The 25,717-nt window shown below is 49.7% G+C and overlaps 1 protein-coding gene across 3 annotated transcripts in view; it reads right to left on the bottom strand.

The window, feature by feature from the left end:
- Positions 1-336: 336 nt before the first annotated feature.
- LOC134807419 (uncharacterized) overlaps positions 337-25,717 on the bottom strand; it is a 185,194-nt gene continuing 159,813 nt past the window's right edge. Inside the window, exons 3-6 of one of the 3 annotated variants that reach the window (XM_063785283.1) lie at positions 23,248-23,367; positions 11,463-11,600; positions 7,470-7,659; positions 5,992-6,128 (exon numbers count right to left, since the gene is read on the bottom strand). In XM_063785283.1, the coding sequence (XP_063641353.1) occupies positions 7,565-7,659; positions 11,463-11,600; positions 23,248-23,367 (353 nt within the window). In that variant the 3' untranslated portion in view covers positions 5,992-6,128; positions 7,470-7,564. Of the gene's footprint in view, positions 2,290-5,991; positions 6,129-7,469; positions 7,660-11,462; positions 11,601-23,247; positions 23,368-24,105; positions 24,279-25,717 lie in introns of those variants that run through there. The other 2 variants (XR_010147857.1, XR_010147861.1) reach the window with 2 other exon arrangements.

Below are 25,717 nucleotides of genomic sequence, written 5' to 3'. Positions count from 1 at the left end.
TGTTTATTTTGTTTTGTGTTTTGCTAAACTATGTAAAAATTGGTGGTAAACATCATGCCCCTTTGCTCCAAAACTCTTCAGCGGCACCTCCTAAGAAGAAAGATGATATGGAACCACAATACCGCGATCATACTGAGGGAATTTAACATTGATACAATTATATAACCTATATTCCATATCAAAATGTCCCCAATTTTCCCAACAATGTCCTTTAAAGCTGTTTTCTTTCTCAACCCAGGGCTCAAACACACGTTGCATTTCACTTGATCTTAGCCAAAAGGCCGAGAAGCGATCACACACATTGCATTTCGTTGTCACTATTAGGAGACAATTCTTCATGAGTCTCCCGTGTTTATTCCCATCTTGCAAACAGAGGCCTTGGCCGCCCTTCATTCTGGGCTATCATTTCAATAACGTTTGTAGGGAGAACAGTTTTGAAAGGTAGAGATAGCGTCTCTCTTCAAATCAAAGGATAGGCATGCTTCCTGTCCACTGTAATAAAAATAATGGTTCCCTCTGGAGAAAAGTTCAGGCAGGCTTATTACCCACTGTGAAAGATTCGGGTTCCCTACACTGTGGGTTTCTCCCCTGTCATGCAAACAGCTGCATGTGCAAGGGTCACCTGGGCCCCTTCTAGTGGCCCTGTGGAAACCAGAGCTGGGGAACTGGCTCAAGAACATGCTGGCCCCCTGGCTTCTGTGATTATTGTGAGTAATAACATCCTTTGTCTCGGACCCAGGAGTCTTGTATCTTCTGCTTGAGTCTGTGAGACTGTGGCACAGCCATGTCTTCCCTGGCCAGCAGAGTGAAATCCCAGTTCTGTGTAGTAACATCTCTTTAATTCTTCGACCCTAACAGACCCCAAGCCTATTTTGCCTTTCCTGACATGTCTAGTTTTAACGAGTTTGGGCCAGTTGTAGAGCGTCCCATGATCTCGATTTGTCTGATTGCTGTCTCAGGATTCGATGTAGGATAAACAATTTTGCAGGAATTTTTCAGGGTCCATGTTGTGCCATCAACTTCAGGAGGCACATCCCGTCAGCTTGTCCCACTGTTGGTCATGCTAGGGATGATCACTGGGTGGAGGTGGTATCCACCTCATTTCTTCGTGCTCAAGGTAGCTTTCCCTTTGTGATTTATCAGGAAGCTCTGGGGAGATATTTTGATATCTTGGGGATATCCTGCTCCCTGACAAGCCTTAAACTCCACAAACCCCAGCTGATGCATTGGTAAAGAGCTTTGTGCTAGACGATAGCCCCAGATACTATGACTATTATGTTTTCCTTTTGCAACAGAGAATGCATAGTCTGCAGAGACTAAACTATTTGCAATCTTGCCTTGTATAGAAAAAGTTGGCCGACCCCTGCAATAGTGGGTAGTGGGTGGTATAGGGTGAGTCTAGAGTTACCTTCAAGAAATCCCCTTCAATACACCCACCTTTCTACACCACTTTCTTTATCGTTTTTCAGCTTTTTAGGGGTTCACAATTCTCTTGCTCCCAAGTTGTAGAATGCTTAAAGTGAAACACATATACCTTTCTGGCTAACACAATAGTGCGTGACACTCGTGGAAATGGCGCCCGTGCACAGCAGACGAAAAGCGTGAGCACTGCCCCCTCTGCATGCCTCTCACTCGGCGAATCTGTGCAAAGCAAATGTTTTGAGATCTTCTAAATGTGGCACACCATCCAGATTGCTTTCCAGTTATTTTGTCTGACTAGAAACTGTGATGTCACATAAATTGGTGACTGTGTCTGCCTGAATCCATAATGCCAAAACATCATTTGTTGATTTAGCAGGTTTGGGGATAAACAAGTTGTTATATTGAAAAAAAAAAAAAAAAAAGGAGGGCTCCAAAGAGTGCTGTGGTTTTTCAAGAGCCATCATGGCAAAAACAAAACAAAACTCATTAATAGAACAGTCGTTTTGAACTACAGCTGAGTAAATTACCAGAAGGACATCTGTGCACATTAAAAGTAATATAGGATGTTCTGATGCTCACTTGAGTCATGCAAAAAAATGTTTAAAAATGTAAAAAAGTATATATAGCATGAAGTTCAGCCAGGTAAGAGCCAAGTGGCTGAAAGGCATTCAGGAGAGAGAGTGAGTCCTTCCCAGCTGATGAAAATGCAGAGATGGCAAGGAGGAAGCACAGTTTCCAGGGGCCCACTGGCCCCCGAAATGCCGCAGGGTGAGTACGCCAGAGAGCGCGGCAAACGCACACCGTTTCCATTCATTCCTCAAAGAAGACGCAAGTCCAGGCAAATATTCTGGTTGTGTGGTTTTTCAGCTGAAAGTGAAGACAAAGGGCATTGAGCAGGAATTAATGCAAGGCTCCAGGCTCCTGGCCCGCTGCCCGGAGCTCCAGAAAGGGCAGAGTCTGGGGACCAGGCCCAGCAGGAGGGCAGGGTCCTGGAGCGGCCAGGGCTCAGTGATGCTCCTGGTGCAGTCCTGAGATGCTAAAGGAGGGGAGGGGAAGGGGGCTGTCTGACATCCCTTCAATCAGCAGTGATGAGTAAGCACCTACTGTGTGCCGGTCAATGGGGGACAGAGCCAGGGACTAGTCATACTTGGTCCTCATTCTTGGGGGACATCCAGTCTGGGGTGGGGGTTGGGGGAAGAAAATAATTAAACGAGGTAATTTCAGAGAGTTATAAATACTATAAAAATAAAATGGATGATGGGGCAGAGAAAGACCTGTGGAGCGGCTTTCCACGGCAGAGGCCGGGCCACAAATATCCTTCAGAAGTGGCTTTTGAACCTAGAGCCTGGTGGGGAAAAGGGGCCGGCTCTGCAAAGAGCCTGAGAAAGGGCGTCCTGGCAAAGAAACAGAGGTGCAAAGGCCCTGAGGCTTCCTCTGTTCCTGCAAAGGCTCTGAGGCTGGCACACTCTGGAGGCATCTGTGTCCCAGGAAGAAGGTGAAGAGAGGCTTGGGGAGATGGGTGGGGAAAAAGAAGCACAGAAAGGCAAGAGAAATGGGTATGGGAGGGCGAGGAGACCAACCGTGGAGAACCAGAGGGAACTGAGGAAGAGAGTTCATGGAGGGCACCAGGGAAGAACTCCCAGACACATCCTTGTGTGTCTGGAGAAAGAGGGGTGCAGGCGCATGGGGAGCAGCCCGCAAGGCCTCTGCTTCTCAGTGGTTCCGGCTCGTCTCCACATGCCTGGGCCTGGTGTATTTGCTAGCTTTGTGTGTGCTTAGTTCTTATGTCCCCAATTGGATTATCAACTCCTCAAAGGCAGAAAGCACGCCTTATGCTTTTTTTCTTTCTGGACAGCACATCACACCATGCTTTTGCACATGGGGGATCATTAACTATTGTCTGGATAAGTAGACAGATGGATGGACGGATGGATGGATGGATGGATGGATGGATGGATGGATGGATGGATGAATGGATGGACTGACGGATGAATGGACGGATAGATGGATGGATGGATGGATGGATGGACATGGATGCTCATGTAACTTGACATTTCTGACACTCAGGCTGTTCTGAACCAAGAAAGACCAATTTGGTCAACAGAATCTAGGAGATTTAGTAAGAAAAAGGATTATTGCTATGTAGGGAAAAACATGAGTGCCTGTGTGTTTTTTATTTTTTTATTTTTATGAAATGTCTGTGTTGTCCCCCTTCCCCAAATTTATATGTTGAAATCTCAATGACTAATATGATGGTCTTAGTAGGGCCTTTGGAAGGTGATTAGGTCATGAGGGTGGAGCCCCCATCAATGGGATTAGTGCCCTTATGAAACACGAGAGCTTCCTGTCACTCTCTACTTTGCATCATATGTGGATATAGTGAGAAGGAGGCTGCCTACAAGCCAAGAAGCAAGTCCTCACCAAGCACTAGCTCTGCCAGCACCTTGATCTTGGGCATCCCCACCCCCAGAAATATGAGAAATACATGTTTGTTGTTTAAGCCACTCAGTCTATTGTCATTTGTTCCAGCAGCCTGAACTGCCTTAGCCAGGTATATCAATGTAGAGATGAACTAGAACAGGGAGGTGATACCAAAGAGAGAAAGAAAAAGTAGCAAATGTGGCAAGATCACTAATGTTCACTGGTTTTCAAGTTCTTCTCTTCCTCCAGGAAACCACACTGTACTAAATTCCCCAGGCTTCTGTGTGGTTAGGTGCGGCCATGTGATTGAATTCTGAACACTAGAATGTGAGTGGATTGGACGTGCGCTACTACCAGACCCATAGAAACCACCCTCGCATTCCTTCTTCATCCACTGGCTGAATAAAGAGGACTCCGAGGGTATCAAGTAGGGTGGAGTCACAAGATGGAGGGAGCCTGGGTGCGTGAATGACTGTGTGGAGCAGAACCCTTGGGCTGACAGCTGAGCCATAAGCCACTGAGATGCAGGGGTTGTTTGTTACAGTAGCTGGTGTCACTTATCCTGACCAATATACAAGAGATAAAGAAGGTGAGAAGAAGGGGCTCTTTCTTCATGCAGAAGATTCTAGAAGAAGGGGACCTCAGCTCAGTGGAGTCTAGATGCCAACTGCTGGAAACAGGACAGGGACATGAAAGAATTCTCTCAGTGACATCAGTCTGGTAGACAAATCCATTAAAGGAAGAACAGGAGGGCTTTATTTTTTCCAAGGGTTATAGGTACCAGAAAAAGGGCACCTGAAGCCAAGCTACTTGACATGGAGTCATAGCTCACATACTGTTAAAAGGAGAGAGACAAAAGAGGTTTCGTTGGAACTTCATCTTGAAAAATAAATCTAAAATGATAAAAATGCAATAAGCTAATTTTATCTTAATTTAACAAGGCTTGGGAACTCTGCTGTAATTCTTAGAGCAGAAAAATGACAATGATTTTTTTTCTTTTACTTTCCGTATTTTTTCCCAGCAAGACTTTCTAAGGGCACAATTGACATTCTTCCCTTCACATTTGACTTTTTTTTGCAGCTCTTTGGTTCAGAATTAATCTTTTTTTAAAAAAAATGTTCAAGGGCTTAATCATCGTTTCCATGAGCTTCTTTTAATCCTTTGAAATTCAAATCATTATCTTTCATGAGTTCAGACCCAGGCCAGCTTTAATATTGCCGGGTGAATTTTGGATCATGGTCATGCCCCATCACCAACTTCACACACAGATGGGGTCCGAAGTGTGTCCCTTTCTTTGTTCCCTCAAGGACATGCCAAGGGGGACCTCTGGAATCGCCACTTCCTGCCCAAGGGACTTAAAGAAGCAGTGTCTTGCAAGGGGAACCCGTCCATGGAACTCAAATGGCCAACTTGATTTTGGAGTAATTTGCTGACAGGAGTCGAGGTCAGAGTCGCTGACTGCACTTTCTTCTGGAAGGTTCCCAGGCTGCTGCTTACCCTGATTCCTGGCCATTCCTCATATTTCCTACAACTGTTTTTCTAGCCTACTTAGTTTGGTGACATTCATGGGGAAAATATCACAGCGGGCAGGAAGTTTTTGCTCAAAACTCAAACAAAGAGAAGGAAAGCAAGAGCAAAGGGAAAGAAGATTGAAAAAAAAAAAAGACTTTGAGAAATACCGAGTGCTCCCGTTAAGCAAATAATTTCCCAGGGTTTCTTAACATACAAGGAAACGCGATCACTGCAAAAATAATCCAAGTTGAGGAAAATACCCCTGTTTCAGATTTATTTTCTGTACTTGTGCTGGACTCAGTGCACAATGAGGTTCCTGGTATCTGCTGATGTTCAGGCCCCGGGGGATCCCCTGCTTGAGAGAATTCTGGACACCTAGGAGCGTCTTATCATTGTTTCCCTCTCCTGGGCTCAAGAAGTAGGGTGCTGGGTTTGTTTTTTTTTCTGTTTCTTTCCCTGTGCAGGCTTCTAATCAAATGGGAAGTAGAATATGAGGGAATGTCTTTCTTGGAACCAGTGGCTGGATTCTTGTCACCTGTTAGGGCTCTGCCCAAAGTCACCTCCTTAGGGAAGCCTTCCCTGATCTTCCCATATAATTACCCCTCCCCCTTCCCCAGTCACTCTGTATTTTCTCACCCTGTTGATGGTCTTCACAGAATGAATCACCACCAAAAATTAGAGGGTTCATTTCTTTTTTGTGTCTTCTACCTTGGCAGGCAACTCCACGGTGGATGAGATTTTACCTGTGTTATTCACCAACCCATTTCCAGTACCTGGAAGAATGTTGGACACATAGTAGGAGTTCAGTAAGTATTTGTTGAGTTAAACAGAATCCTTAATCTAAAAGCATTTAAGAAGAAATAATAGAAAATGCCATTGCATTCCAGAAAGAGTGGTCTCTACCTCCTGGGAGTTTCTTTATGGAAAAAGTTACATGCTTTGATTTTTTTTTTCCTATAGGTGATTCAATGAATGTACCTCTTATTTAAAGCACAGCATGAACTACTCAGGATCCTGGGGAAGAATACAATGAGAGAATTGTGTCAAGTCAGTCCTTGGCACGCTGTCTGATACACTGGGAGTGCTCAATGAATATTGGCATTTAATAATAATAACTCACACCAAGCTTATCATTTTCATACATGCTGCTATGAATCTATGACTTCCATTTCCAGGCCTTCTGGGTTTTTATTTGTTTGTTTGTTTGTTTTTGACAGAGTCTTGCCCTGTCGCCAGGCTGGAGTGCGGTGGCTCGATCTCAGCTCACTGCAACCTCCGCCTCCCGAGTTCAAGCGATTCCCCTGCCTCAGCTTCCTGAGTAGCCGGGATTACAGGTGCACGCCACCATGCCCAGCTAATTTTTTGCATTTTAGTAGAGATGGAGTTTCACCGTGTTGACCAGGATGGTCTCAATCTCCTGACCTCGTGATCCACCCGCCTCGGCCTCCTAAAGTGCTGGAATTATAGAGATAAGCCACTGCACCTGGCCCCTTCTGGTTTTTTAAGACGTTGTTTGATCTCTGTTACAGTTCATCTTGTTCTGCTCTGCCAAAAATATTTCATGGTTTACCAGACTGTTCTCCCCAGCTTTGTATCATTTTTTAATGTGATCAGCCTAGGTTTTGAAGGCCTTGTGAAAAATCATTAATGAAAACACTGAACTGAGTGAAACAAGGGCAGAGCCCTGTGGCATACCATTAGAGACCTTTCAGCAGGTTGGCATCAGCCACATGAAATCAGCCCTTCTTGGTTCCTCAGTGTAATGGTTATGAAACCATTTAATCATGCTCTTACCCAGCTCACATTTCTCTATCTTATTTATGGGAAACAGAGGCAAAGTTTTTGATAATGCAAGCTGAACTTCAGATATCCTTATACTACAAAATTCCTCTCTGTATCACTCGTGTAACCCTATCAAATATATAAAAGGCATTTGTCAGGTGTGACTTGTTCTATGCGAACTCATAGCAGCTTTCAGAGACCACTCTTTTATTTTCTACATTTGAAAATGATTCTGTTAGTAACAGTGTTAGTCAGCTTCAGCTAAGTTCTGCCACAGTAACATACAGCCCCTGGCTCTCAGTGGCTTATAACAACAAAAGCTTATTGCTAACCCCACAAGTCCATTGCAGGCTGACTGAAGTTTTTCTGCATATCAATCTTCATTCTAGGGACCCAGGCTAAAGGAGCAGTCCCTCTTGGAGTCATGTCAGTCTTGTGGTAGGGAGAAAAGAGAAGCGGAGGACCTCATGGTAGCTCTTGGGGATTCTGCCCAGAAGTGAAGCATGTTTCTTTTGTTCATACCTATTGGCCAAAACAAGTCACATGGTGAAGCCTGCTATCAACGGAGCAAGGACATACAGAAGTGTGGGATGCAGCCCCAGGGAAGGGCAGTGGCTATTTGGAACCGTAATACAACCTCCCAGCTACATATTACTATGTACTTGAAGAGCAGAATCCACCTCCTACCTCTTTAGAAAATTGGGGTATTTTCCCAATACTATAGTGTCTGGAGTTATCAAAGCAACAACAGCTCACTCATCTCATCTATCAGCATTCTGACAACTCTGGAATATAATTTGGATATTTTTGGGGTCACCCACCCCTGCAAGTGCCCAGTAGGTCAGGGTCTCCCCATAAATATCCAGATTATACACTAGAGTTGTCAGAATGCTGATAGATGAGACAATTGAACTGTTGTTAGTTTGGTAACTCCAGACACTGTAGTATTGGGAAAATATCCCAATTTTCTAAAGAGGTAGGAGGTGGAGTCCACTGTTCATGTGTGTCATAACATATAGCTGGTAGGTTGTATTGTTGTTCAAAATAGCCACTGGCCTCTCCCTACAGATCGCCATCTAACATACTATTTATTACTTGGAAAAGTGACTTAGCCTCCCTTGCCTCAGTTTCCTTGTCTGTAAAATGGGGATCATAACAGCATCTACCAAATAGGGTTGTTATAAAAACTGAGTGAGTTCATATGTGGGAAGCATGTCAAACAGTGGTTGGCACAAAGTGAGTGCCGTCGCGGTGTTAGCTGTGGTGATCGTCATCGCCGTCATCATCATACATGCATCCACTAGAGGGGCATCGATGGCGATTGTAACTTGGGCAGTGGAGGGAGACCAGAGCTGGTTAGGGTGCTACCCACCCAGCCCCCAGAGCAGACAGACCCCCAGGACACTGACTGCCAATCGCATCACGTTTTCTCTGCCTGAAAAATAACCAGCTGTGCAAACAATGCGCACTTCCTTCCAGGCTGCTGGGAAACCACTGAGGGACTGTGCCCTGGTGAGCTTCCCCAGCCCTTGTCAGTCCTCCTTGGGAAGAAGGTCCAAGACTGGAATGCCCCAGAACCCTTTGGCTGGTGAGGTAGAAGCTCTTGGCCTCTTCTTTGGCTGGTGAGGGAGAAGCTCTTGGCTCCCACAGGCCGGCAGCTGGGGGGAGAGCAAGATTCCAGCAGAAGGCAGAGCAGGCAGGCTCAGGCCTGGGACCCACGCTGGCTGCCTCGGGACTCACGCTGGCTGCCCTGGGATCCACGCTGACAGGACTCACAATGGCTGCCCGGGGCCCCTTCCTGTGCTCACCCGAGACCCACGCTGGCCGTCCCAGGACCCACGCTGGCTGGACTCATGCTGGCTGCCTGGGACCCACGCTGGCTGCCCGGGACCCACACTGGCTGCCCTGGGATCCACGCTGACAGGACTCACACTGGCTGCCCGGGGCCCCTTCCTGTGCTCACCCGAGACCCACGCTGGCTGTCCCAGGACCCACGCTGGCTGGACTCATGCTGGCTGCCCGGGACCCATGCTGGCTGCCTGGGCCCCTTCCCGTGCCCCGTTGGGCTCCTCTCAACCCATGTTTTACCCCCTGTTTCTGCAGAGAGCAGCTCCCCGCAGGTGCCATGGGATGGCTCTCACCTTAGTGCACACCCCGCACCTCTTGCTTCCTCCCCCAGGGTTTTGCGGATGCTGCAGTGTGTGTTGTACCTGCAAGAACCTGCTTGGACCCCCTGCCTGGGAAACCCAGGAGTGTGAGGGCAGGGCTGACATATACAGAGCCCCCTCCCCGCCCTGTGACCAATGGGGGGCAGCGGCTGATAGACAATGCTTCCCTTTTCATCTGCGGGGGAGCACTTCTGCGGCTGCTTTCAGGAGACTCCTGGGCAGCTCCCGCAGGATGCTGCACCAGCCCCTAAGGATCTGTTCACGGGCGCCCCCTCCTTCACTTCCCAGCCCCAGCCCTGCTCCTGGGCCCAATTCCCACACACCGCCTCTCACCAGCCTTCAGCTACAGCTCTGCTTGAGGGGCGAGCCCAGGCTGATACTGGTTTTCTCCCACTGTTCCTAATCTACCCCCATCTCTTATGCACGAACATGTGTGCACGCCAATGCACGAGTGCATTCACACACGCATTCACACGCGCGCACACACGCATGCACACACACGCACACATGCACACACACGCACACACACGCATGCACACACACACACGCACACACACACAGGTTTGTGCTCCTCTCAGCCTCCAAACATAAACCAAACCACATCTGCAGGGAGACGATTTTCCGAGCGACAACCACAAGTTAGCAAATGGAATAGAACCAGCTCCCCGCGGGCAAGGGCTGCATCTGCCATCGGCTGTGCTGTGCCCTGATGAGGACCAAGGTGGCGGGTGTGTGACCACTGAGACAGAGAGGTTTCACAGGGATGGGAGGGGTGCAGTCTGTTGGATGAGCCGTAGATTCGAGACCCTAAATTGCTGTGTTTTCCTTCTCCCGGTGGAATGAATGCAGCCTCAGACAGATGCTGCCCCGCAGCTGTTTGTGGCAGGGGGCCCCGTGGCAGGCCAGTGACTTTGAAACGGGGGATTGGAATGGAGTCTGACAAAGGGGCCACTGTCTTTGAGGGAACTTGACTGAGCCCAGCACAGCCCGAGCAGCGGGAGTTTGCACAGCTGCGGCTGGAAGCAAACATGTACTTTTAGCTGACCTGGGCCCGTGGCTTTGGGCATTAAACCTGACACTTTCCAGATGTGCGGGGCCCTCCCTTTGGCACCGTGCACAAACACTCTGTCCCCAGGTACACACACACTCACACACACACTCAGGCACTGGCAGCGCAGCTCTGTAAATGCGGCATTGTGCTGCAGACCCAGGGCCCCTCGACAGATTCCACACCCAGACCTGAAGGGGAGGCCCCGGGCTGGGCTGGAAATTTATGAGCTGGATTTCAAAATAGTTCAAGTTCAAAGTCAGCTCAACAGCAGCTGCCTCCCTGACCACCATCATTCTTCATGCCTGGCTCCAGGTTGGGTGGTAAGGGGATGCTGAACATGCCTTCCAGAAGGTTCTTTTCTACCCATATTAGCATGGACCCTGAGAGCTCCAGCACCAGCGAGAGAGAGGCTCAGCAGGAGTTTGGGGAGCCAGGAGGGTACCCCTAATTGGCCACTCTCCCTCAGCATTGTTTGCACAAAGCCCCTGGGGCCCTGAGTCTAGGGGCAAGCCACAGTGTGGCCCACGGCTGCTCCGGGGTCTCCAAGGGCCTTACAGGCCACACTTGCCTGGCTCAGGCCCCTCCCTCCAGCTCCGTGCTCTGAAAACTGCCCTGCTCAGCAGTCCTAGCTGGAGGGTGGGAGGAAACAGATGTGCCAGGGCCCTGTGCTGATGGAGGCCACGTGACCGCAGGTTGGCGGGGACACTTGTATGGTCTCTTCCTCCCCAGTGAAAAAGAGGAGGAGGAGAGGGGTGGAGAGGAGGAGGCAGAAGAGGAGGAAGAGGGAAGGAAAAGAGGAGGAAGAGGAGGAGGAAGAGGAGGAGGAGGAAGAGGAAAAGGAGAGAGGGGAGGGGGGAGGAGAAAGGGGAAGGGGAGGAGGAGAAGGAAGGAGAGGGGGAGAAGGAGGAGGAAGAGGAGGAGGAGAGAGGGGAGAAGGGGAGGAGAAAGAGGAAGAAGGGGGTGGAGATCGGGACTGTAGGGGCAGCTTGGGCAGGAGGTGGCTTTCCCTGCTGGGTAAGTCCCCAGGGCCAACAGCAGGAGAAGCCCGACGGGGAGGGTGTGGCTTCCCTGCTGGGCTTGGGTACAGGAAAGGCTGTCCTCCCTACCTTGCTTGTGTGTGGCAGGTCCTGGGTTGTGGAGGCAGCCCAGGAAAGCCGTTAGCCAGGGACAGCACCGACTCACAGGCTGCTTATCCTCCTGGGACGAACCTGAGGATCCTGGAGATGCTCGCCAGCTCCCAGGATCTGGAAAGGACACTGGGAGGCTCAGTAACACCAGAACCCACACCTGGCAACCCCCTTTATCTTCCTTCCTCAAACACTTAACTAAGTCCCTCTGTGGGCTCCGGGTGTAGAATCTACCATTTCTTGTTATCTTCTTCATTCTTATTGGGGTGCAATTTTCACAGGTAAAGTGCACACACTGTGAAGGTGCAGCTTGGTACGTTTTTACAAATATGCCCCTACGTGACCACCACCCAGGTAAAAGCACAGGACACCGCCCACGTCCCAAGGGCTCCCTCGCTCACCCTCCCAGGTGGCGACCCCCAGAGCATCCATTATGTTGACTTTCATCATCACTGATGATTTGTGCCTAAAGACGAACTAAGCTTCATCTTTTTCACCTAAACAAAGATGTAGAATAACTGGATCAACTGTAGATGCACCTTACAACGTGGGCTCTTTGTGCCCAGCTTCTTTTTTGGCCAACATAATACTCTTGAAATCCACCCGTGTTGCTGGGTGTGTTGGTAGTTTGTTCTTTTACTTGCTGAATGATATTCTTTTGTATGAATATACCATCATATGCTTTGTCCATTCTTTAGCTTGTGGTCATTTGGCTTATTTCCAGTTTGGGGTTATGAATAAAACTGCAACGGATATTCTTGTATTCTACATGTCTAAGAAACTATTTCTAATCCAAGTACCTTGAAGTATCTATCCCATCTAGCTAGCTATTTATCTATCATGTATCTTGATCTATCTATGTATCTATTATTTATCTTGATCTATCATCTGCCTATCTTGATCTATCATCTCTCTTGATCTATCATGTCTTGATCTATCTATCTTGATCTATCTACCATCTATGTATGTATGTATGTATGTATGTATGTATGTATGTATGTATCTATCTAATCTATCTATCTATCTATCTATCTATCTATCTATCTATCTATGTGTTTGTCCACCCATCTATCTATCCACCCATCTGTTTGTCCATCCATCCACCCATCCATCCATCCATCCATCCATCCATCCCTCCCTAGCATCCGCCAATCTCTGTATAACTGGAGGTCACTCATACTCGGAACAAGGTAACTCCTCTTTGGCTGCCCTTTCTTCTTTGTCTTTACCACTAAATGTTTTCAGGCCCACCCTGGACAAGGTCCACGCTAACCACATCACACGCATCATCTCATTGAACCTCGCCATCAGCCCGAGGGCAGGGATGATTTCTATAGAGGAGGAGAGAGGCTGAGTGAGGTGGGGTGACAGGCCTGGGGTTCCTGTGCTCACCAGCAGCGAAGGTGACATTAGTACCCAGGTGTCTCTCCTGCTGGAGCTTGGGCTCCACCTCTGGCACTGGTGGTGCGTGGCTGGACTGAGTGATGTCTCCCCTCTGCCAGCACTTTCCATTCACAAGGACTTTCACAGCCACTGTGTGGGTTTCTCTTGTGGCTGTGACAAACTATCACAAACTTAGTGACTTTATTCTATTTTATTTTTTTGAGACAGGCTTGCTCTGTCACGCAGGTTGGAGTGCAATGGCATGATCCCAGCTCACTGCAACCTCTGCCTCCCGGGTTCAAGCGATTCTCCTGCCTCAGCCTCCCAAGTAGCTGGGATTACAGGTGTGCAATACCGCACCTGGCTAATTTTTGTATTTTTAGTAGAGACGGGGTTTCACCATGTTGGCCAGGCTGGTCTCGAACTCCTGATCTCAGGTGACCAGCCCATCTCGGCCTCCAAAGTACTAGGATTACAAGAGTAAGCCACTGCGCCCGGCCCAAACTTAGTGACTTTAAAAACACACACATTTGTCATCTTCCAGCACTGTAGCTCTGACACGGGTCTCACAGGGCTAAGACCGAGGTGTCAGCAGGGCTGGTTCCTTCTGGAGGCTCTGAGGGGGAATCATCTCCTTAACTTTCCAGCTCTGGTGCCCACCCCCAGCCCCAGGCTCACGGCTGAGTCCTTCTCATGCTACCCTCTCTAGATCTTCCCTCCACGGCCACATCTTCCTTTGGCTCTCTCTACTTCTGCCTCTCTCTCTCTCTCTCACTTTTAAGGACATTGTGATGACGCTGAGCCCACCCAGATAATCTAGGACAACATCTCCATCTCAGGGTCATTGATGAGCAACTTTAATTCCCCTCTGCCACGTAACCCAACATATTTGCAAGTTCCTGGGATGAAGGTGGGGATGCCTTTTGGAGAGGGCCATTATTCTGCCTAACACATGCATTTTTCAGATCTGCTGCCAGCCTGCTTGGGTAGACGCAAGCTCAGAGAGGTTAAGCTTGCAAGTGGCTGAGCCAGGACTGGAATTGAGGTCATCCAGATCCAGGTTTTCCCACCACTTACGATGCCTCCCTGGGTGATGGATAAGGCCCAGTCCCGTACTACCATTCATAGAAATATGATGCGGCCATAGTTTGAAATATGAACTCTTTTCCCTGGTTTTCTGCTAGTACAACTTCAGGGAAGGGTTGTTCCAGCAGAAATACAGAGAAGAACAAAAGATATTAATTTTTGTCTCTTGAGCATCAAAAGTTGGGATTTGGGCCTAAATGGGAGATTGGATATTCCCAGGGCCAATACAGCCCTCTCTCTACTCTTGCCAAGAGAGAATGGAAATTCCTCAGAGAAGGGGATCACAGAGGCAATTAGCCAGGACATCCGAGAGGGGCTGCTCCCCACCTCCTGTACTCCATCTCAGGCTCGGAACACCATGCTGAGATGAGGTGGTCCCGGGACTTGAGAACCAAGAAGACCAGAGCCTTGCTTTCTAGAAGTTTCCTCATACCAGCTTGCACAGGATCAGAAACACTCTGAGGAGTGGGGGAGTAGGTCTGTATTCTTTCCCATGGGTGCCCTGTGGCCCCAGAGTTTGGCGTGAGAGTATCTGAGGGTCCCTGGGGAGTACCCGCCCTCCCCTACCCCAGAAGGGCCTGGCAGTCCTGAGGTACAAGGACTTGAAGTGAAGACTAGGAAAGAAAGGGGCCCTTAAACTGTGGGACCAGCGACCCAGTCCACACAGGAAATTTGGAAATCTCAGCAAATGTCGGAGGGCTTCCCTGCTCAATATCCCCAAAGATCTTGTAGATCTCAAACCCAACACCATTAAGGAATGGAAAGAGATACCATAAACTGCCCCCAGAACATTCTGATTTTAACAAAATGACCCTATATTGGCTGAGATTCTGTTCTGCCAAGAGGTGGATTGGGGGCTTCGCACAGAAATTGAGTTAGAGAAAAATGAATTTATTTTGGACAGCGGCATGTCTGAGCTTGTGGACCAGAAGTTGTGACCTGTCTCAGAAAATATAGAATTCACTGGGTCCTGAAGCACTGAGCCACACTGGAGCTCAGGGGTCTTTGAGGAGAGGCAGTTGTGTTAGGTGATGACAATGGCTCTGAATCTTTGTCCCTGTCCCAGACCCAAGTTCTCTGCTTTAGAACCTTGCAGCACTTTCTTATCCGGACTCTGGGTCCACCCATGTGCCTTGTTTTGGCCAATAGAACTGAGGTAGATATGGTGGTGCAGCAGTTCCCAGCTAGGCCTCAAGGGGCCTTCCAGGTTTCCTGTTGCTCTTGTGGGCCTCTGTCATCACCATGGGAACTTGCCCAGGCTAGTCCCTGTCACTCCTGCTGAGGTCAGCCTAGCTCAGTCAACAGTCAGCTGGCCCCCAGACACGAGTGAGCCCAGCCAGACAGTCAAGCCACTAAACTGGCCCCTCACTGATTCCATAAGTGTGTGCAATGAACTGAGGTCTTATGACAATTACGTGGCATTATTGTGGCAATGGAAAACTGATACAAAGGTGTTAGGGAAAGCTTCTTGCAGGACAGGATGAAGCTTCCCTGAGATCACTTTGGGGCAAGATTTTGCCCAAGAAATTAATAATCAAATATTCTGAACATTAAAATGATTTGTTCTGATTTAATTTTTTGTCTTCCTGTCTTCGTCTGTTTTGTGTTGCAATATAGAATACCACAGACTGGGTGATTTATTTATTTATTTATTTATTTATTGATCATTCTTGGGTGTTTCTCACAGAGGGGGATTTGGCAGGGTCATAGGACAATAGTGGAGGGAAGGTCAGCAGATAAACAAGTGAACAAAGGTCTCTGGTTTTCCTAGGCAGAGGACCCTGCGGCCTTCCGCAGTGTTTGTGTCCCTGGGTACTTGAGATTAGGGAGTGGTGATGACTCTTAACGAGCATGCTGCCTCCAAGCATCTGTTTAACAAAGCACATCTTGCACCGCCCTTAATCCATTTAACCCTGAGTGGACACAGCACATGTTTCAGAGAGCACAGGGTTGGGGGTAAGGTCACAGATCAACAGGATCCCAAGGCAGAAGAATTTTTCTTAGTACAGAACAAAATGAAAAGTCTCCCACGTCTACTTCTTTCTACACAGACACGGCAACCATCCGATTTCTCAATCTTTTCCCCACCTTTGCCCCCTTTCTATTCCACAAAACCGCAATTGTCATCATGGCCCGTTCTCAATGAGCTGTTCGGTACACCTCCCAGACGGGGTGGTGGCCGGGCAGAGGGGCTCCTCACTTCCCAGTAGGGGCGGCTGGGCAGAGGCGCCCCTCACCTCCCAGACGGGGCGGCTGGCTGGGCAGGGGGCTGACCCCCCCACCTCTCTCCCGGACGGGGTGGCTGCCGGGCGGAGACGCTCCTCACTTCCCAGACGGGGTGGCTGCCGGGCAGAGGGGCTCCTCACTTCCCAGACGGGGCGGCTGCCGGGCGGAGGGTCTCCTCCCTTCTCAGACGGGGCGGCCAGGCAGAGACTCTCCTCACCTCCCAGACGGGGTCGCGGCCGGGCAGAGGCGCTCCTCACATCCCAGACGGGGTGGTGGGGCAAAGGAGCTCCCCACATCTCAGACGATGGGTGGCCGGGCAGAGACGCTCCTCACTTCCTAGATGGGATGGCGGCCGGGAAGAGGCGCTCCTCACTTCCTAGATGGGATGGCAGCCGGGCAGAGATGCTCCTCACTTTCCAGACTGGGCGGCCGGGCAGAGGGGCTCCTCACGTCCCAGATGATAGGCGGCCAGGCAGAGACGCTCCTCACTTCCCAGACGGGGTGGCGGCCGGGCAGAGGCTGCAATCTCGGCACTTTGGGAGGCCAAGGCAGGCGGCTGGGAGGTGGAGGTTGTAGCGAGCTGAGATCACGCCACTGCACTCCAGCCTGGGCACCATTGAGCACTGAGTGAACCAGACACCGTCTGCAATCCCGGCACCTCCGGAGGCCGAGGCTGGCGGATCACTCGCGGCTAGGAGCTGGAGACCAGCCCAGCCAACACAGTGAAACCCCGTCTTCACCAAAAAAATACGAAAACCAGTCAGGCGTGGAGGCGCGCGCCTGCAATCGCAGGCACTCGGCAGGCTGAGGCAGGAGAATCAGGCAAGGAGGCTGCAGCAAGCCGAGATGGCAGCAGCACAGTCCAGCTTCTGCTCAGCATCAGCGGGAGACCGTGGAAAGAGAGGGAGAGGGAGACCGTGGGGAGGGGGAGGGGGAGAGGGAGAGGGAGAGGCTTCCCTATCCTTTTAGCTCTTGTGAGTATCGTCGATTTTTTATTTTATTTTATTTTATTTTTTGAGACAGAATCTCGCTCTGTCGCCAGGCTAGAGTGCAGTGGCACAATCTCGGCTCGCTGCAAGCTCTGCCTCCCGGGCTCATGCCATTCTCCTGCCTCAGCCTCCAGAGTAGCTAGGACTACAGGCGTCCATCACCAGGCCCGGAGGATTTTTTGTATTTTTAGTGGAGACGGGGTTTCACCATGTTAGTCGGGATGGTCTCGATCTCCTGACCTCATGATCCACCCGCCTCGGCCTCCCAAAGTGCTGGGATTACAAGCATGAGTCACTGCGCCCGGCCCAGACTGGGTGATTTATAATGAAGGGGAATTTATTGTCTCATGGTTCTGGATGCTAGGAAGTCCAATATCAAGGTGCCGGCATCTGGTGAGAGCCTTCTTGCTGTGTCATAACATGGCAGAAGGCACCACATGGTGGGAGGGCAAAGAGGGAGAGAAAGAGAGGTAGTGGAGGGTGGGAAGAAAGAAAGAGAGAGAGAAAGAGGTAGAGGGAGAAGGTTGTCTCCTGTAACTCCTTGTAAGGGCACTAATCCCATTCACAAGGGCTCTACCCCCATGACCTAATTCTCAAAGGCCCCACCTCCTAATGCCATCACATTGGTGACTGAAGTTTCAGCATATAAATTTTGGGAGAACACATTCAGTCCATTGCAGTCATGGTGAAAAACAGTGTCTGAATCCTTCAAAATAATGATCAAAGAGGTTCTTTATTTAATTGAGAAGGGCTAACCCTTTCATCTCCACTAGCCGTCAGGAATGGGTGAGGTGGGCCCCCTCCAACGCCATTTGCAGCCTTACCAGCCTCCCCATCAGCTGAGCGCTGGGCAGGTAGGACACCAGGCTGTAAAGGCCCCTGATGCTGAGTCCTGGGACACCATTCACTTTATTCTACAGTGAGCCCTGGTCCAGGCTAGTCTGCCTCCTCCCAAGGGGGATGATGTCCTGGAGGCTCTGGGTAACCCATGCCAGCTTCCCTGCCCCTCTGGGCCACTCTGCAGATCGGGCCCAATTTCCACTGCCCCAGCCAGCTCATGGATCCTCAGGATGAATTGCCACATTCTTCTCAGCAGACAGCCCCTTTCATGCTCCACCTGTCTGCTTCCCACCGGAGCTCTGAATCCCCCTTTTGTGGAGCTGGTGGGGAGAGTGAGACATTTGGAGCTCTTGAATGATATTCTCTCTGCCCTGCCCGAGGACAAGGGCACCCCAGCATGTTGACTTGGTGTCTCCTGGGAAGGAAATGAGCAAAAAGAAGCCCTGAGCCGTGGCTCTCAGACTCGGGGAGTCTTGTTCCAGGCTCATTCTGGGAGAAGACTCAGATACACGGTTTTGTGATGCTGCTGGCAGCCTGCACATACATCATTTGAGGGTGAGCTTTTGTGCCTGGGGTGTTTGAGACACACAGCCCTATTACGTGCTGAAGGACGTGACAGTGAGGTGAACTCCCGTGAGTTAATACACACACATACATGCACACATACCCAGGAACACACACAGGGACAAATGACAGGCAAATAAGGGCTCTGGAGTGGATTAAATGGTGTCCCCTAAAGATATACTCAAGTCCTAGCTTCAGGTACCCATGAATGTGACTTAACTTGGAAAGAGGATCTTTGCAGATGTGATGAAGTGAAGAGCAGGTCGTACTGGGTTAGGTGGGCCCTGATCAAGGACTGGTGTCCTTACAAGAAGAGGAGAGTGTGATCCCAGCACTTTGGGACCCCAAGGCAGGTGGATCACTTGAGTTCAGGAGTTTGAGACCAGCCTGGGCAACGTGGTGCAACCCTGTCTCTACAAAAAATACAAAAATTAGCCAGGTGTGGTGGTACATGCCTATAGTCCCAGCTACTTGGGAGGCTGAGGCAGGAGGATCGTTTGAGTCCAGGGATGCAGAGGTTGCAGTGAGCAGAGATCCTGCCATGGCACACCAGCCTGGGCAAAACAGCAAGATCCCGTCAAAAAAAAAAAGAAGAAGAAGAAGAAGAAGATGAAGAGGAGAGAATACAGACACACGAGGGACACCACATGAAGACAGAGGCAGAGATTGGAGTGGCGCAGCTACCAGCCAAGCAACGGCAGAGATTGCCAGCAACCACCGGAAGCTGGGCTAGAGGCCCGGGACAGATTATTCCGTAGAGAACTTCGGAGGGAGTGTGGCCCTGTGGACCCCTCAATTTCAGCCTCTGGCTTCCAGAACTATGAGACAATGAACTTCTGTTGCTTCAGGCCTCCTTGTCATGGTGATTTGTCCCAGCAACCTTAGCAAGCCCTGTGAAAAGGACCAGGAAAAGCAAGAAAAGAAAGAGACCTCCGTCTCTCATAGCCTTCCCCTCCTTTCAGGCTAACAATTTTGCATGTTGTGAATGCTCTATTTGCTGGGGCACTTCTTTATCTACTTAAATATTTGCCAGGTGGCGAGGGGCCTGGGCTTACACTGGTGCTGGGATGGGACTGTTTCACTCGGAGTTGACATCAAAGTCATTGCAACGCCCCTCTAAGGCCCTGCAAGGCCCAGCTCCACCCTCGTCCTTCACTCTGACCCAGGCAGTGCTCTCTCCTCCGCCCAACCTGCCCTAGCCACCCGGGCCCTCCTGCTAGTCCTGGGATACACCAAGCTCGCTCCTGCCCCAGGCTTTACACTCATCTTCTCCCTGCCGGGACACTTTCCCCCAGATCTCTGCATGTCTTGTTTCCTCACCTCTCTCAAGTCTCTGCACATCTCAGGAAGGACTATGGCCCACTCTATCTGCATTTCAACTCATCTCCCCCACCTTCACTTGGCCTGCCTGCCCACCTTGTTCTTCTCTGTTTGATCCCATGCAACTTCTACCTTCTAGCAGATTCTATAATTGACTTATTTACTGTGTTTGCTACTGACTATCTGTTTACCCTGTCAGCACATAAACTCCCCAAGGGCAGGGTTTTGTTTTGTTTTTTTTTCCAGAGTTTCGCTCTTGTCGCCCAGGCTGGAGTGCACTGGCATGATCTTGGCTCACTGCAACCTCCGCCTCCCAGGTTCAAGCGATTCTCCTGCCTCAGCCCCCAGAGTAGCAGGAATGACAGGTGCCCACCACCACGTCTGGCTGATTTTTGTATTTTTAGTAGAGATGGGGTTTCACCACGTTGGCCAGGCTGGTCTTGAACTCCAGGGCAGGGATCTTTGTCTGTCCTGCCCACTGCTCTATCCCCAGCACCTAGAACAGTACTTGGCACACAGAAAGTGCTCAGTGAATACGTGTTGAATGTGGAGTGAATGACAAAGCGTGTTTCCCCCTCCAAAGCCTCACGATCTGGTGGTAAAGCCTGAGTGTGTACAGAAAGATGTATAGCCTGGTGTAGGTGCTAGAATTCAGACACGCGCACATGAGATGCAGAAACCAAGGGAGGAACATGGTTAGCTGGGGCCACACTGCATTTGGAAGGAGAAATTCAGCACGTTCTGGGCATGGGGCTGGAGGAGAAAGATGCATTCCAAGGTCTGGGGATCTCACCTTGATTTCAGATCTCAGGCCCCCAGACCAAAGATTCCCAGTGGCCATGACTCAGGGAGTCTACCTGAGACTAGAAAGGTGGCTTCCTCTTTGGAGAGTCAAAGTTCCTGGGCAAAATTCCTTTATCTGTCAATGGGAACAATAACTAAAATACCTAAGAAAGGTATGAAGATGAAAAGAGAAGGAATCTGAACGCTCGGTTACACTCCTGGCACACGGGAGGACCGGTGGGTCTAGGATCTGTGTGGATGAGGGTCAGGGGCAGCTGTCAGGAAAAGGGACCGAGGGACTCATCTGCAAGTTGGGTTTGCATAAGGGATGAGCTTCCTGTGGCTACTGTTCCAAATTCCCATAAACGTAGTGGCTTAAAGCCGCTAAGCCACACATTTATTCTCTCATCATTCGGGAGGTCAGAAGTGGGAAATGGGCCTAAAATCCAGGCGCCGCGGGGCTGTGTTCCTGGTGGAGGCTTTTGGGGAACATCCATTCCTTGACTTTTCCAGCTTCCAGAGGCTGCCTGTGTTCCTTGGCTCTTGGCCCCTTCCTCTGTCTTCAAAGCCAGCAGCATGGCATTCCCCAGGCTCTCTCTGACTCAGACCCTCCTGTCTCCCACTGTCACTTCTAAGGATGTTTGTGATGACATCGGGCCACCCCAGATACTCCAGGAGAATCTTCCCATGTGAGGATCCTTGGCTTACTCTCATCCGCAGTGTCCCCTTTGCCATGGAAGGTAACATAGACTCAGGGTCTGGGATTAGAACATGGACATCTGCGGGGGCTGTTCCATAGCAAGCCCACTATTGTTAGTTAGATTGACTGGGGTGGTTTGGGAGAGGAGGGTATTAGTGGGGATGACGGGAGCTGATATGGTTTGGCTCTGTGTCCCCACCCAAATCTCATCTAAAATTGTAATCCCCATGTGTCAAGGGAGGGATCTGGTAGAATGTGATTGGATCATGAGGACAGTTTCCTCCATACTGTTCTTGTGATACTGAGTGAGTTCTCATGAGATCTGATGGTTTAAAAGTGTTTGGCAGTTCCCCCTCCCTCTCTCCTGCCACCTTGTGAAGAAGGTGCCTGCTTCCCCTTCACCTCCCGCCATGATTGTAAGTTCCCTGAGGCCTCCACAGCCATGCAGAACTGTGAGTCAATCAAATCTCTTTGCTTTGTAAATTACCACTACCCAGTCTCAGGTAGTGTCTTTATAGCAATGTGAGAACGGACTAATACAGGAGCCATTACCAAGGAAAGCTCTCCATAAGTGTTTGCCATTGTTGCTATTGATATTATCACTGGACGACTCAAAGAGATCTGAACTAACCCTCCACCACAGGACAGAGCCACAGACACACCATTGGAAGAAATATCGACAAAGACACGCACCAACATAATACACAAACTAGGGCGGCCCTCTGAAGATGTTTACAAGGGGAAAAGTGTTAGAAGTTCCTTTAGAGGAGAAACATCCTGCCATGAAGGTGAAAATGTGGACCCTGAGTTAAGATGGGGGCTTGGGAGGACCTTCAGGACTTTCTCATGAGAGTTTTTGCTGAAACAGGTAAAATAAAGCTTGGTCTTGCCCAACACATTAGGAAAGGCCATGTTTCAACTCTTCTCTCATCTGGGGTCATAGGAGGCTCCTGTCCCATCCCCAGAAGCTTGACTTCCCAACTGTCAGGGCCTCCACTTGGCTTCGGAAACTCAATCCAGTGTCTTAGGAAGCAATATGATGGGTAACGATTTAAGGAAAGCTGAGCTCTTGCTTGTCAGATTCTATTTAGAACAAATTATTTCTGTTTCTCTGGGATACGCTATATAGGCTGCGCTTCACCGGTACCATTCCTGGGACCCTGGTGCCCAGAGGGGCTGGGCTACAGCAACAATCCCAGGAACTCCATGAGAATAGAATTGGATTTAGGGCCCATCCTACTCCAGTACAACCTCACCTTAACTGATCACACCTGCACACTCTATTTCCAAACATGATCACAGTCTGAGGTTTAGGGTAGACTTGAATTTGAGTCAAGGGGACTCTTACTCCATTACAGTGACCTTTTAGGTACTCTCTAGCTCTCCCATCTCTGGGCCATAAATATACATTTTAAATTCCAGGTTAGCTTTTCCCCACCTGAAAATCTTCTCCTCACTTTTAACTGGTAGGTGGGTCTCAACTGATTGAGAACCAATATAATTGGTCACATAGGGTAATGAATCTACCCCCAAAATATCAGAACCTGCATCCTAAAGACAAAAAACAAATGCTTTCTAGGCTATTTTAAATTATGAGTTTCTGTCATAGCCTAGTTAGTAAAAGGCTGGAGTCTCTTTTTTATTAATCAAAGTTAAACATACTTTTGCTAGGGTTAGAGTTAGGGGTTAGGGTTAGGGTTGGGGTTGGGGTTAGGGTTAGGGGTTAGGATTAGGGTTAGGGGTTAGGATTAGGGTTGGGGTTAAGGTTAGTGTTAGGGGCAGGGTTAAGGGTAGGGCTAGTGGTATGGTTAGGCTCAGGGTTAGGGTTGGGGTTAGGATTAGGGTCAGTGTTAGAATTAGGCTTAGCTTTTACCTTTGCCTTGTATCCAGGAGAATCCATTAGACGAATTTACTCGAGAGAAATGAACACCTATGTCCACACAAAGATCTGTGCATGAATGCTCATAGAAGCTTTCTTTGCAACAGCTTGAACCTGGAAACAGCCAAAATATCCATCAACGGATGAGTGGATAAACATACCGTGGTGTAATTGTACTAAGAAGTGCAGTGAACAGTAATGATGAACTGAGTGCTGATATACCCAACGGCGTGGGGCGCCTCACGTGTCCGACGATGATGAAGGGAACCAGACACAAAAGGGAACCCGCTGTGATTCTATTTATGGGAAATTCTACAAAGGTCAGCATAGTGGTTACCCCTGGAGGGATGATTTAGAAGAGGCAGGCAATGATGGATGGTTCTAAATCTCGATTAGGGTGTTATTTACCCAGGCGTATACTTTTCTCAAATCCCCATAAGTTGTACACATAAAATCTGCGCATTTCATGGATCTGTGTGCAAATGACACCTCCATTCTTGAAAAGCACTTTTGAGATTTATTTTCGAGGACACCGCCAAGACACAACTGTTCTCTCGGGGAGCTCCTTCTCGCTGCTGTTGTGTGTGTTCACAGCAGCTTCCCACCTGGAGCAGGGGAAGCCCCGAGCGGCTGGACCCACACCTGCAGCAAAGCCAATGACCACCCCCACTTCCCGCCTCCTGGTCCCCCCTCTTACTCCATGGCTTTTGGGATGCTATGGACAGACGGAGAAGCAGGAGGTTCTGGACTGAAATCCTGAGCAAGTTCCCAATGTCCTGAGACCCTCAGGGCCGCATGGTCCCTCCACACCCGGCAGTGGAATCCAGGATCCTCAGAGGCACCATGTCTCACCTGTGTTCCCAACACTCCACCCTCACCACGATGTTCTGTAAGAGGATGGACACAGAGGCGGTGCATCTTAAAATCCTTCTGGCTCCTAACATTTGGTGAGTTCCAACCAACAGGCTGAGCTATTCAATCACACTTTCACTTCTTTTGGCTCTTTGGTGAAATCCAAATAAGACCTGTATTTCAGTTAACAGTATCGAGCCATGTCAATTTCCTGATTTGGACAATGGGCAGTGGGCAGGAAAGGTGATGTCACTGGCTGGAGCTGGGGTAATGGAACTCTGCTATTTTTGTGACTTCCTGTGAGTTTTAAACTATTTTAAAATGAAATGAGAAAGCAAACAGCAGCAACGAACTCTCTGGGCCCCTGCGATGTAGGTTGTCTAAGGTAGGAATATTTTATTAGTGTGTGCGTTTGCAGGTTTGTTTGTCTGTGTAGGAGGGTACAGTTCTCTGTGTCTTCTTCAGTGGGAAAGTTCCAGTATTACTGGTAGACAGGCCACACAGTGCAGTGGTTACATGCCTGGGCTCCTAGACTGCATGGTTTTGAACCTCATATCTATGACTTACTCTCTGCGTGTTGTTGGGCAAGTTACCTAACCGTTCTGTCCTCGGTTTCCTTATCTCTAAAATGGGTGTCATTTTCCATGCCTGCCTCCTTGGGCCACTGTGGGGACAAATTGATTTCCAATATGTGTAAGCCCCAGAACAGTGTCTGATGCTTGGCCAGGGTGCCATAAATGGTGCTGCTTGTCACCTGTGAAGAGGTGCTTGCTCTGAGTCTGTCCCCTGGGGCCGAGGGTCTCCCAAGACTGTCTGGTGCTCCATGTCATTCAGACCCTCGGGCATGTTTACAAGGAGACTGTCTTTGACATCTGGTGTCCCAACACCGTGACTATAGCACCTACGGAATCATCCAGAACCCAGCCCAGGAGGCCTGGATGAGAAAGCACCCTCCCATGTTTATGACATCAGGAAACCCCAGGGCAGCACACAGGTGACCAAACGGCCACCAGCAGGTCCCAGCCTCTCAGGAGCCACCGAGCCCTCCTCGCTAGCTTGAGGAGCATCCACACTCTCTCCCCATGCAAGTACACCAGTCCTGTATTTCTTAAAATAAAAATTATTTTGTTTTCAAGGGAGCTGGTAACACAGGGGTCGCCACTGCAGAGTCAGGGTGGGGATGGCTGCTCTGGGCTGCTCTGAGGAAGTGAGTGTGGCCCCTTTCACAGAATCCAAGCCCCTGTCCCACCTTTGGAGGAAAGCCCCCACTCAGAGCCCAGAGCGGAGCACACCTTCGTTTCCAGACCCTGCTCTTGCTGGGCATTGGGTCGTACACTAGTCTCTAGTGGAGGACCTGCTGTTTCCTGGACTGTCGGGCCACACTCTGGCCTTGTGCCCTTTGAGCTGGGGCTGGGCCTGCACCCAGGGTGCAGCATGCAGGGGGTTAAGGGAGGCAACAGTAGAGAGAATGGACTGGATGGGGTGGTACTGAAGTGAAGAGAGTTGGTTAGAGTCTACTGCACTAGTCCTAGCAATAACTGATGAAGGCCTGAACCAAGACGACAGAGCAAGAATAAAAAGGAGGAAGGCCGGGCACAGCAGGCTCACGCCT

The sequence above is a fragment of the Pan troglodytes genome, chromosome 10, assembly GCF_028858775.2.
Source record: "Pan troglodytes isolate AG18354 chromosome 10, NHGRI_mPanTro3-v2.0_pri, whole genome shotgun sequence".
NCBI classification, from domain to species: domain Eukaryota; kingdom Metazoa; phylum Chordata; class Mammalia; order Primates; family Hominidae; genus Pan; species Pan troglodytes.
Note: the sequence above shows the minus strand (reverse complement) of the source record. Positions and strands in the feature narration are given on the sequence as shown.